This window comes from Entelurus aequoreus, linkage group LG16, assembly GCF_033978785.1.
Source record: "Entelurus aequoreus isolate RoL-2023_Sb linkage group LG16, RoL_Eaeq_v1.1, whole genome shotgun sequence".
Lineage (NCBI taxonomy): Eukaryota > Metazoa > Chordata > Actinopteri > Syngnathiformes > Syngnathidae > Entelurus > Entelurus aequoreus.
Window position 1 is genome coordinate 6,739,573 of NC_084746.1, and position 13,734 is coordinate 6,753,306.

Genomic DNA, 13,734 nt, shown 5'->3' on the forward strand with positions numbered 1-13,734 from the left:
CGTTTTTTTTAATGTATATTATGTTTATAAAGTCAGGAAATATGTCCCCAGACACATGAGGACTTTGAATATGACCAATGTATGATCCTGTAACGACAAAACAACGAATTTGTGGTATCATTCAAAACTAGTGTAAAGTATCCAAACAACAGAAGAATAAGTGATTATTGCATTTTAACAGAAGTGTAGATAGAACATGTTAAAAGAGAAAGTAAGCAGATATTAACAGTAAATGAACAAGTAGATTAATAATTAATTTTCTACCGCTTGTCCTTAATAATGTTGACAAAATAATAGAATGGAAAATGATACAATATGTTATTGCTTATGTCAGCAGCTAAATTAGGAGCCTTTGTTTGCTTACTTACTAATAAAAGACAAGTTGTCTTGTATGTTCACTATTTTATTTAAGGACTTAACTGCAATAAGAAACATATGTTTAATGTAGATTTTTTTTGTTAAAATAAAGCCAATAATGCAATTTTCTTGTGGTCCCCTTTATTTCGAAAAGTACTGAAATAATTTTAGTACCGGTACCAAAATATTGGCATCGTTACAACACAATTAAAATCTCGCCTGCTGCTCGCAATGTTGCATTGCTATTGATAACATTGCTGACATACGTTCTGTCTTGCTGTGACCGCCATTAAAAAAACCGGCGTGCTGACACACCTCTCAGAGGACCGCACTCATTAAAATTTAGTGAAGCCGGAGGAGTAGGCGGCCAAAGCCAGACTCAGGTGGGGATCAGGTTTGTCCACTCGGGAGAGGAGGGGATGAATTTTTTAGCAGCGTCCCTCAACAGCTAAGTGCTTCGTGCTGGCCGTCATGCCGCCCGTCTTGGCTGCCTCTTTTATACGTTTTGCGGCTAAATCAACAATAATATGAGTCCCAGGGTCGCCTCGCTTCTTCATTTCCTGCTGCTGGTCGACAAGGCCGCGGCGGGACGAGGTGAGCTGTCGTTTGTTATCGTAACGGAGAGGCGCCGTCGCCAGCTTGATGGCTTGGCTCTGTCTTATATTTAAGACCAACGTCGGACGGAGATTGGAGTTAAGAGATGAGCCGGGATACTGCTGAGGTTAAATGTTCTAAATCAAATTCTGTTTTTATGCTGACAAGGAAACAACAAACAAGCATGTGTTTAACTATACTATACTATGCTTGCCTAGTAGGTTTGTTGGCAATTTATTCTATTATTTTATGTACTTTTAATTTCATGGATGTTCAAGTCCATATAATTTCAGTTCAGTTTCAGTTTATTTGGAACATGTATACCATACAACGTAATGCATCACACATTTCCAGTTGTTTCATTACAGCACGTCCGAAAAGGAGTAGGAAGATTTAATCCTACCCCGTTTCCTACCTGTGACAGTCCTAGGCTGTCGGGTGGGTTCCATGGACCATCAAAGGAAGACATGTTGTGGCAGGTGTAGACTTTCGTTTATTTTTTCAAATAAAACCCCTCAGTCTCAGGTCGCTTTGCAGCTCCTCTTCCCTGCTCGCTCTCCGGTCCGCTTTTCAGCCGGCGGCGTCTTCGTCTTCGGCGTCGTGTTAAAGGCCTACTGAAAGCCACTACTACCGACCACGCAGTCTGATAGTTTATATATCAATGATGAAATCTTAACATTATAACACATGCCAATACGGCCGGGTTAACTTATAAAGTGACATTTTAAATTTGCCGCTAAACTTCCGGTTCGAAACGCCTCTGCGGATGACGTATGCGCGTGACGTAGACCGGGGAACACGGGTATGCCTTCCACATTGAAGCCAATACGAAAAAGCTTTGTTTTCATTTCATAATTCCACAGTATTCTGGACATCTGTGTTCGTGAATCTGTTTCAATCATGTTCATTGCATTATGGAGAAGGAAGCCGAGCAAGCAAAGAAGAAAGTTGTCGGTGCGAAATGGACGTATTTTTCGAACGTAGTCAGCAACAACAGTACACAGCCGGCGCTTCTTTGTTTACATTCCCGAAAGATGCAGTCAAGATGGAAGAACTCGGATAACAGAGACTCTAACCAGGAGGACTTTTGACTTGGATACACAGACGCCTGTAGAGAACTGGGACAACACAGACTCTTACCAGGATTACTTTGATTTGGATGACAAAGACGCAGACGTGCTACTGTGAGTATGCAGCTTTGGCTTCTAAACATTTGATCGCTTGACCGTATGTGCGCAACTTTTTTTTGCGTATGTACGTAACTTTTTTAAAATATATAAGCTTTATGAACCTTGGGTTAGGTGAACGGTCTTTTGGGCTGAGTGATTGTGTGTGTTGATCAGGTGTTTGAATTGTATTGGCGTGTTCTATGGAGCTAGGAGCTAGCAGAGGAGCTAGGAGCTAGCGTAAACAAACATGCAGGTGTTTTTATGCAGGATTAATTTGTGGCATATTAAATATAAGCCTGGTTGTGTTGTGGCTAATAGAGTAAATATATGTCTTGTGTTTATTTACTGTTGTAGTCATTCCCAGCTGAATATCAGGTCACCCCCGGCTCTCACAGCATCTTCCCTATCTCAATAGCTTCAACTCCCCACTAGTCCTTCACTTGCACTTTACTCATCCACAAATCTTTCATCCTCGCTCAAATTAATGGGGAAATTGTCGCTTTCTCTGTCCGAATCTCTCTCACTTCATGCGGCCATCATTGTAAACAATAGGGAACTTTGCGTAAATGTTCAACTGACTACGTCACGCTACTTCCGGTAGGGGCAAGCCTTTTTTTTATCAGATACCAAAAGTTGCAATCTTTATCGTCGTTGTTCTATACTAAATCCTTTCAGCAAAAATATGGCTATATCGCGAAATGATCAAGTATGACACATAGAATAGATCTGCTATCCCCGTTTAAATTAAAATAATTCATTTCAGTAGGCCTTTAACCTCTGCGTGTCTCGCCACCTCCTTTCCTCCCGTCGCTCTCGGCCGCTGTTTCTTTAAACACTGTGAGGGGATTAGGTAATTGTGAACAGGTGCGCGATCCCCGCACCTGGTTGCCGCGTCTCTCTCGCCGCTTGCTCTCCGTCCCCGCCTCCTCGCCGCCATCTTGGAGTGGGCCCCGGCGCAGCACGCCCCGCCGTCGGTCCTCCGGCTCCGCCTCGCCACACTACCATAGCAATTATATCCAATTTCCTTGTTTCTCTTCAACAGAACAGTGAACAAATACATAATATACCATAGTAAGCAAACAAATATGAAATACATAAATAATCTTTGTCTCTATAAAAAAAAAGGGTTCAAGATGTTCGTCGTAATTCTTGTTCTGTGTACTTTGTGAACACTTGTAGTTTGAACAGTCTCTTAAAGTGAATCACATTGGTACTTTGTTTGATTTCTTTGCTTAATCCATTCCATAATTTAATTCCACATACTGATATGCTAAAGGTTTTAAGTGTTGCACGAGCATACACATGTTTTAAATTACATTTTCCTCTAAGGTTATATGTCTCCTCTTTTGTTGAGAATAATTGCTGTACGTTCTTGGGTAGCAGGTTATAGTTTGCTTTGTACATAATTTTAGCTGTTTACTAAATAAATCAGAAGTTACTCACAAGTTACTCCAAACTTGAGTAGTTTTTCCAGGGAATACTTACTTACTTGGTAATTATTTTGATGACCACTTTTTACTTTTACTTGAGTCATATTATTCTAAAGTAATGGTACTTGGGTAAAATCTTTAGCTAATCTACCCACCTCTGATCTAAATATACAGAATTTTTATTATCCGACACAAATAAAACGTACTTAATGTTTAGTATTATTTAGTGTATACTGTACTGTATCTACACAGCACGGTGGAAGAAGGGTTAGTGCTCGTGCCTCACAATACGAAGGTCCTGAGTCTGATTTCCGGGCTCTGGGTTTTTCTGTGTGGAGTTTGCATGTTCACCTCATGACTGCATAGGCTTAGACTTAGACTTAGACTTAGACTTAGAAAATCTTTATTGTCCCCGAGGGGCAATTTGGTTTGCAGTCATTAAAAACAAGGTTCAACAGTAAAACGAGGTACAACAGTAAAAAAAACAAGGTACAACAGTAAAAACGAGGTACAACAGTAAAAACAAGGTACAACAGTAAAACAAGGTACAAATACACTGCGTGGGTTTTCTCCGGGTTCTCCGGCTTTCTTCCACCGCCAAAGACATGCACCTGGGGATAGGTTGATTGGCAACACTAAAATTGGCCCGAGAGTGTGAATGTGAGTGTGAATGTTGTCTGTCTATCTGTGTTGGCCCTGTGATGAGGTGGCGACTTGTCCAGGGTGTACCCTGCCTTCCACCCGAGTGCAGCGGGGATAGGCTCCAGCACGTCTGCGACCCTGAGAGGGACAAGCGGTAGAAAATGACAGGATGTACTGTATCTAAATATATTTTTGTAAATGGCGCTGCAAAATGAAATACGTAAAATGGCTTACAAACATGTACAAAAGTGTACTTAATATAATGACAATGGTGTTTTTGTCACTCTTAAGGAGTCAAATGTGGCGGCATCCTCTCTGCACCCTCTGGCAACCTCTCTAGCCCAAACTTCCCAGGCCTCTACCCGTACAACATTGACTGTTCCTGGCTCATCGTGGTTCCGGAAGGTTCCTCTGTGCTGCTCAACTTCCACCACTTTGAGCTGGAATTCCACGCCGGTTGTGCCTACGACCACGTCAAGATCTACAACGGCGTCCCCGGCGACGACGGCAACCTGCTCGGCACCTTCTGCGGAGACGGCGCCCCGCCTCCGTTCACCTCGTCCTGGAACGTCATGTCGATCATCTTCCACTCGGACCGCCACGTCGTCCACAAGGGCTTCAGCGTTGGCTACAGGAAAGGTGACCGCATACTAGCGTTAGCAAAATAAATGGGGTTAAAGGCCTACTGAAATGAATTTTTTTTATTTAAACGGGGATAGCAGATCTATTCTATGTGTCATACTTGATCATTTCGCGATATTGCCATATTTTTGCTGAAAGGATTTAGTATAGAACAACGACGATAAAGATTGCAACTTTTGGTATCTGATAAAAAAAAGGCTTGCACCTACCGGAAGTAGCGTGACGTAGTCAGTTGAACATATACGCAAAGTTCCCTATTGTTTACAATGATGGCCGCATGAAGTGAGAGAGATTCGGACCGAGAAAGCGACAATTTCCCCATTAATTTGAGCGAGGATGAAAGATTTGTGGATGAGTAAAGTGCAAGTGAAGGACTAGTGGGGAGTTGAAGCTATTCAGATAGGGAAGATGCTGTGAGAGCCGGGGGTGACCTGATATTCAGCTGGGAATGACTACAACAGTAAATAAACACAAGACATATATATACTCTATTAGCCACAACACAACCAGGCTTATATTTAATATGCCACAAATTAATCCTGCATAAAAACACCTGCGTGTTTGTTACGCTAGCTCCTAGCTCCTCTGCTAGCTCCTAGCTCCATAGAACACGCCAATACAATTCAAACACCTGATCAACACACACAATCACTCAGCCCAAAAGACCGTTCACCTAACCCAAGGTTCATAAAGCTTATATATTTTTAAAAAGTTACGTACGTGACGCGCACATACGGTCAAGCTATCAAATGTTTAGCAGCCAAGGCTGCATACTCACGGTACCTGATATTCAGCTGGGAATGACTACAACAGTAAATAAACACAAGACATATATATACTCTATTAGCCACAACACAACCAGGCTTATATTTAATATGCCACGAATTAATCCTGCATAAAAACACCTGCGTGTTTGTTATGCTAGCTCCTAGCTCATATGCTAGCTCCTAGCTCCATAGAACACGCCAATACAATTCAAACACCTGATCAACACACACAATCACTCAGCCCAAAAGACCGTTCACCTAACCCAAGGTTCATAAAGCTTATATATTTTAAAAAAGTTACGTACATACGCAAAAAAAAGTTGCGCACATACGGTCAAGCGATCAAATGTTTAGAAGCCAAAGCTGCATACTCACAGTAGCACGTCTGCGTCTTTGTCATCCAAATCAAAGTAATCCTGGTAAGAGTCTGTGTTGTCCCAGTTCTCTACAGGCGTCTGTGTATCGAAGTCAAAAGTCCTCCTGGTTAGAGTCTCTGTTATCCGAGTTCTTCCATCTTGACTGCATCTTTCGGGAATGTAAACAAAGAAGCGCCGGCTGTGTACTGTTGTTGCTGACTACGTTCGAAAAATACGTCCATTTCGCACCGACAACTTTCTTCTTTGCTTGCTCAGCTTCCTTCTCCATAATGCAATGAACATGATTGCAACAGATTCACGAACACAGATGTCCAGAATACTGTGGAATTATGAAATGAAAACAGAGCTTTTTCGTATTGGCTTCAATGTGGAAGGCATACCCGTGTTCGCCGGGCTACGTCACGCGCATACGTCATCCTCAGAGGCGTTTCGAACCGGAAGTTTAGCGGCAAATTTAAAATGTCACTTTATAAGTTAACCCGGCCATATTGGCATGTGTTATAATGTTAAGATTTCATCATTGATATATAAACTATCGGACTGCGTGGTCGGTAGTAGTGGGTTTCAGTAGGCCTTTAAATGAGTCAACAAAGAGGGTTTATATGTCCATAGATATGTGCGGCGGGGTCCTCACCGGCCTATCAGGTGTGATCTCCAGTCCAGGCTACCCTCAGGACTACAGCAACAACGCAGACTGCACTTGGTTCATCCAGGTGTCCAACAGCAGCGTGGTCACCTTGGTCTTCCTAGACTTCCAGATGGAAGACAACAAGGGCTGCAATTTTGACTATGTAGCAATGTTTGATGGCCCTAGCGTCGGCCATCGACACCTTGGCACCTACTGCGGGGCTGACAAACCCCCAACGTCCACCTCCACCTCCAGTCAGCTGATGGTGGTCTTCAAGTCAGACTTCAACATCGCTGGCCGTGGCTTTAAGGCCTACTACTACTCAGGTAACTCCTCCTGGATGTCAAATGATCTATAATATTTCAACTGATATGCATCAAAACTGCTCCCAATAGAAAAACACATCCAGGAACTGAGAGTAGGGGGCGGTGGGTCATTTTCCTCGACCGACTAGATTTAGAGAGAGAAGATAGAGGAAGAGTGAGACAAAATAACATTGTACATAATGTTAGCAATTGTGGGACATAATCGTGTAAGAAATTAAAAGATGGAACTACAGAACTGGTTGGTGGATGAATTGACTGCAAGCTGGATGGATGGATAGGTCAAGCAAAGGGGATGGATGAAGGATGGACTGCTCAGTGGCCTTGTGGTTAGAGTGTCCGCCCTGAGACTGGAAGGTTGTGAGTTCAAACCCCGGCCGAGTCATACCAAAGACTATAAAAATGGGACCCATTACCTCCCTGCTTGGCACTCAGCATTAAGGGTTGGAATTGGGGGTTAAATCACCAAAAATTATTCCCGGGCACGGCACCGCTGCTGCCCACTGCTCCCCTCACCTCCCAGGGGGTGAACATGGGGATGGGTCAAATGTAGAGGGTAATTTCACCACACCGAGTGGGTGTGTGACTATCGTTGGGACTTTAACTTTAACTGATAAATGATGATGACGGATGGAGAGATGAGATGGAGATGGGCAAATGAACAGATCTACGGATAAATGGATGAAAGACAGAAAGAAAATAGATATGGATGCATGGACAGAGAGTAATGGACAAACGGATGGATGAAAGAGTGGGACAGGAAGACGGATGGATGGATGGAAATACAGAGCTGGTTGGAGAATGGATTGACTGAAATATGGATGAATGGGTCTATGACAGAAGATGGATGGCTAAACCAAGCAACATAGATGGACGGACGGACAGAAAGTTGACTGACGAATGGATAAAGGGATGAACAGATCTATGGATGCATGGATGGAGAGAAATGGACAATCAGATGGAGGAAATACTCAATGATAGATGACTGGGGTGACAGTTGCATGGATGGAGGGGTAGAGATGGATGACTGACAGACAAACAAATGGATGGATGGAGAGATGGAAAGGTGGATTAATGGACGGACAGAAGGGCAGAAATGATGGATGGGCAGAAATATACATGTATGAAAGACCGAAGTTTGTATGATGAAAGGACACACAAAAAGATGAATGGAGTGTTGAAAGAAATATGAATGGATGGATAGACGGATAAGTGGATGGAAAGATTGGAAGACAGATGATGGACAGAATTACAGAGCCGCCGGTTGGAAGATGTGTTTACTGAAAGAATGGATGGACAGACCAAGCAACAGAGCTGGACGGATGGATGGACGGACAGACAGACGGTTGGATAAACTGAATGACAGATGGATGAAGGTATGAACTTATAGACACATTGATTTACAAATGTATGGATGGAAGACATAAAGAAGGAGATACAGATAAATATGGATGGATGGATATAAAGAAATGAACAAACAATGGACGAAAAACTGAACAATAGAGGGAGGGATGAAGGTGGATGACTGACAGACAAGAAAATGGATGGACGGATAAACAGAAAGGTGGATAGATGAACAGACATAATGGACAAATAAATGCATGGACAGAAAGGCACAAAGTTGGATAGACGGACTGACAGATGGATGAACGGATGAACTGATTGACACACTGATTCACCAATGGATGGATGGAAGACAGAATGAAGGAAAGGAGGATAAATATGGATGCATGGACTTAAAGAAATTAACAAACAGATCGATGAAAGACCAAACAAAGGGTGGCTGGACAGACGGGTGCATGGATGGGGTAGTAAAGGTGGATGCCTGACAGACAAACAAATGGATGGATAGACAGATGGATTAACAGCCAAACGGATGAATGAAAGGCAAAAAGTTTTACAGACAGACATAAGCATGAATAAACAGAAAAACAGACAATCTGGATGGACGAGTGACAGACAGGCCGACTGACTGACTGACTGACCGATCAATAGATAGCAGAGAAGGTGCCAAATTGAAGACAGGAAGTAGGGAAAAGATGACATCCTGTGTGAGACTTATCACATCCTGTGATGGAATGAAAATAGAACTCTGCTAAAAAAGAACGAGGCTGACATTCTGCAGATTGCTGATCAATATCGCATATTTCACAGCAACTTGCATTGAATTTAAAACCCAGATGAAAGTCCAACTGCTAAATCCAGATGGGATTTCAACCTACAATCCCTGGTTTAAGAGGTTAGTGGCTCCATTAAGCCACTGCATGGCTCCGTTGCGTTACTGCCACTGTAACTTCCGCAGAGTTGTTGTTTTTCACTGTTCCGCAGTTTCACCATCGTTATCATATATTAATCACCAGGTGAATGCCAGCAGGTGTTGTCAGCTGTGAGCGGTAATTTCAGCAGCCCTCACTTCCCTGAGATCTACCCCAACAACATCAACTGCCACTGGAGCATCTCGCTGGCGGCCGGTTACCGCATCAAGCTCTTCTTCCCCGTCGTGGACCTGGAGGGCCGCAACACTTTGACGGGTGAATGCGACTACGACTCGTTGGCCGTGTACGACGGCGACCGCCAGATGGGTGCGTCGCTGCTGGGTAGCTGGTGCGGCGGGGAGAGGCCGCCGTCTCTCGTCTCCCGGGGCAACAAGATGCTGGTGGTGTTGAGTACGGACAGAGATGAGGCGCACAGAGGCTTCACGGCGTCTTATCTTGGAGGTAAAAATCCCATTTATCTTTGGAATACCAATACCCGGAAATACTGCAAGTGTGGTCCTTTTTTTTCATTTCACAATGAATGAAAATGACTTGAAAATTTCCAGGAATTCCACATTTTATGAATCAATGAACATTTTTTCCAAGTTTCACATTTCTCAACTAATTCAACCATTCCACCGTCAAACCATTCCACTTATTCATACATATACATAACCAGTTTTCTGTAACACTTAGCTCCCATGTGTGAATGTGTGTGTGAATGGATGAATGTGGAAATAGTGTCAAAGCGCTTTAAGTACATTGAAGGTAGTAAAATGCTATACAAGTATAACCCATTTATTTATTTATTTATAACAACTCACGACTTGATTCCGATTCTTGGAGTGACGATTCGATTCAGAATCGATTTGTGATTCAAACCGATTCTCACAATACATCATTTGGTTTAATAAAACCTTTTCAAGACAGGTTAAAAGTTACAAAAGCTCCTCTTGGCTGCTAATGTATGACATCCTAGTGGTTAGTGTCCGCCCTGAGATCGGTAGGTTGTGAGTTCGAACCCCGGCCGACTCATACCAAAGACTTTAAAAATGGGAGCCATTACCTCCCTGCTTGGCATTCAGCATCAAGGGTTGGAATAGGGGTTAAATCACCAAAAATGTTTCCCGGGCGCGGCCACCGCTGCTGCTCACTGTTCCCCTCACCTCCCAGGGGGTGATCAAGGGTGATAGGATAGGATAGGATAGGATAGGTCTTTATTGTCATTGCAACAAGTACAACAAAACTATGTTTTCAGCACAAACTCGTTCAAGATTAGACAAACAAACAGTGTACAGGGTTACAGAACAGGAACGCTGATGGGTCGCCACGAGTCGTCCCGTAAAAGGTGGGAAAAAGGTAAAACGCTGGGGAAGAAGATGAGTGAAAAAATACAATCCAGACTGGGCTCCTAAGGGGGCCTAATCTGGAGTGGGAAAAAACCTCCATGCCATGCACACATAAACATGTTACATATAATCACGACAACTCGCAACAGAGGGGGGGGGGGGGGGGGGAGTTGGGGCCCTGGAGGTCGACTGCTGCTATGAAGCGCTGCCAGCCGTCCATCACCCCGAAGGGGAATCAAGCAAATGCAGAGAATAATTTTGCCACACCTAGTGTGTGTGTGACAATCATTGGTACTTTAACTTTAAATGTGCAGCAAGTAAGCACAGAGATGGCTTTGAAAAAATCAAGTCCAGAAATAATTTTTTTACTCGATTCTTGAAAATTATTCATCGATTTCAAATCGGAAAAGATAAGAATTGGAATTTGGATGTGAATCAATTTTTTTCCATCACCCCTGTTACTACGTCCACATTTCTCCATCCAAACTGTTCCAACGTCAAAATACTCCTCGCTAATGTTAGTCAATTGCTAGCATCAGTCAATCAAAGTTTACTTACACTACCGTTCAAAAGTTTGGGGTCACATTGAAATGTCCTTATTTTTGAAGGAAAAGCACTGTACTTTTCAATGAAGATGACTTTAAACTAGTCTTAACTTTAAAGAAATACACTCTATACATTGCTAATGTGGTAAATGACTATTCTAGCTGCAAATGTCTGGTTTTTGGTGCAATATCTACATAGGTGTATAGAGGCCCATTTCCAGCAACTATCACTCCAGTGTTCTAATGGTACAATGTGTTTGCTCATTGGCTCAGAAGGCTAATTGATGATTAGAAAACCCTTGTGCAATCATGTTCACACATCTGAAAACAGTTTAGCTCGTTACAGAAGCTACAAAACTGACCTTCCTTTGAGCAGATTGAGTTTCTGGAGCATCACATTTGTGGGGTCAATTAAACGCTCAAAATGGCCAGAAAAAGAGAACTTTCATCTGAAACTCCACAGTCTATTCTTGTTCTTAGAAATGAAGGCTATTCCACAAAATTGTTTGGGTGACCCCAAACTTTGGAACGGTATTGTATATAGCCCTAAATCACAAGTGTCTCAAAGGGCTGCACAAGCCACAATGTGCTAATTAATACTTGCGTGCTAACACTAAGATGCCAGACTTTTTTTCTGCGATTTTTGCAGTAAAACACCTCCGAGTCATATATTTTGATATTTTGATATGACCAACATTCAAATACAGTAGCGTAGTAGGCCTGAATATTAATTAAAAACAAGACAGAAAAATTCATTTTTAGACCATATAATAATAATAATAATAATAATAATAATAATGGATTAGATTTATATAGCGCTTTTCTAGGCACTCAAAGCGCTTCACAGAGAAGTGAGAATGATTTGCCTGAGATATGATTTGCCTGAGGGGCTAGGACATACTTGCCAACCTTGAGACCTCCAATATCGGGAGGTGGGGGGGGGGGGGTTGTTTGGGGGCGGGGGGCGTGGATATTTAAAGCTAGAATTCACCAACTCGAGTATTTCATATATATTTCATATATATATATATATATATATATATATATATATATATATGTATGTATGAAATACTTCACTTTCAGTGAATTCTAGCTATATATTTTTATTTATTTTTTTTTTGAATTTACATAGAAGAAAAAAAGAAAAAAAAACTTGAATTTCAGTGTTCCAGTGGCTATCCATTAGATGGCAGTATTGTCCTGTTTAACTTCTCCGTTCATGATGAGTACATCATTTCGGCCGCCATGTCTGTAATTTCCTCGTTCTTCTGCTTCATCTCCTTGTAGTGTACGCAGTTGTGCACTCTATAAAAGCCATAGATGTTATGACGTCTTTGGGCAGGCAAGCTGTTTATTTTGTGGGAAAGCGGACGTGAGAACAGGCTGTCCCCACTCAGGTCCGCATTGAGCTGGAGGGGGCGTGGCCTCCAGCTCCGGCTGAATACCGGGAGTTTGTCGGGAGAAAATCTCTGCCGGGAGAGGCGCTGAATATCGGGATTCTCCCGCTAAAAACGGGAGGGTTGGCAAGTATGGGCTAGGAGACCCTGAGAGTAACAAGCGGTTGCCTTGTTGCCTTTCCATTAAGAACAATAAATTAGTTTTTAGTATAAGTTTGCTGGTTTCAAGAAATGTAATGCCGAGCGCATATCATTATGTCAAGATAATGGCACTAGCATTTACTTCATTTAAGAATATTTTTCAACATATTGAGCAAAAAGGTCTAATTTTTTTTCTACCAAGAAAAGTGCACTAGTTATTAGTGAGAATATACTTATTTTAGGTATTTTTGGGTTCATTGAGGTTAGCTCATTTTACTTGTATTGGAAAGTTTTGACAAGCCGAATTTTCTTGTTCTATTGGCAGATAATTTTGCTTAGTTCAAATAAAATACCCCTCATTTTTGTATTTTTTTTTCTTGTTTTTGAACACTGACATTTTTGCAGTGTACCTAATGATGTGTCCAGTTAAGTGTGTGTGTTTCCCCTCCCCCAAAGTTGTGCCTGTGAACGTGAGCTGCACCAGGTCAGAGTTCACCATCCTGATACCCCAGCAGTCGCTGCCCCAGCTGGACCGGGAGCGCATCTACCTGGGCAACCCCTCCTGCACCGCCCAGCTGACCGCCACCTCCTACAAGATCCTCGCGCAGTTCGTCAACTGCGGCACCGCCAGTCAGGTGACACCCCCCATCGAGACGACGGTCAAATTGCTGGTGACGGAGAATGACCTCGGAGTGCGTCCGCCTTGCAGAAACACCGCAACGTCACCATGCTGGTGAACAAGCTCTACATCGACTTCTCGGACGGCGACGAGCGCAACGTGCAGGAGTACAAGGTGCAGTGCGACGCCATGAAGAAGGTGGCGTCTGCCTCCATTGTCTCGGCCGAGGAGCGACGCCTGGAGCAGCGGGCCCTGCACGGCGATGCCGGCGGCGGCGGCGGCGGGCACGCCGGCCGCCCGCACGTCGAGCCCCACGACCTCAGCGACGTTGTCTTCATCAGCATCTGCGTGTTGGCCGTCATTCTCATGGTGATAGCCATCGTCTGGTTGGTGCTCCTTTAACAGGTACACCACAATGTCTACCACCTGACATGCAGCAATTGGTTAAAACGCACATCGATAGGCCACACCATTAGGTACACTCACGGCACCCAGTACA

General features: G+C 43.2%; 1 protein-coding gene across 1 annotated transcript; it reads left to right on the forward strand.

The window, feature by feature from the left end:
• The first annotated feature begins 884 nt into the window (after window positions 1-884).
• cdcp2 (CUB domain containing protein 2) lies at window positions 885-13,637 on the forward strand. The gene is made up of 6 exons (XM_062023386.1): window positions 885-951; window positions 4,484-4,831; window positions 6,591-6,932; window positions 9,290-9,646; window positions 13,073-13,251; window positions 13,326-13,637. The coding sequence occupies exons 1-6, from the start codon at window positions 885-887 to the stop codon at window positions 13,635-13,637; spliced, it is 1,605 nt and encodes a 534-aa protein (XP_061879370.1).
• Window positions 13,638-13,734: the final 97 nt, after the last annotated feature.

What these genes read in the sequence shown, in the direction of transcription:
- cdcp2 (XM_062023386.1), top strand. Translation starts at nt 885, where the DNA reads ATGAGTCCCAGGGTCGCCTCGCTTCTTCATTTCCTGCTGCTGGTCGAC. An exon ending in CAGCGTTGGCTACAGGAAAG is followed by an intron (nt 4,832 to 6,590) that starts GTGACCGCATAC and finishes ATATGTCCATAG; the next exon opens with ATATGTGCGGCGGGGTCCTC. An exon ending in ACTGCGGCACCGCCAGTCAG is followed by an intron (nt 13,252 to 13,325) that starts GTGACACCCCCC and finishes TCCGCCTTGCAG; the next exon opens with AAACACCGCAACGTCACCAT.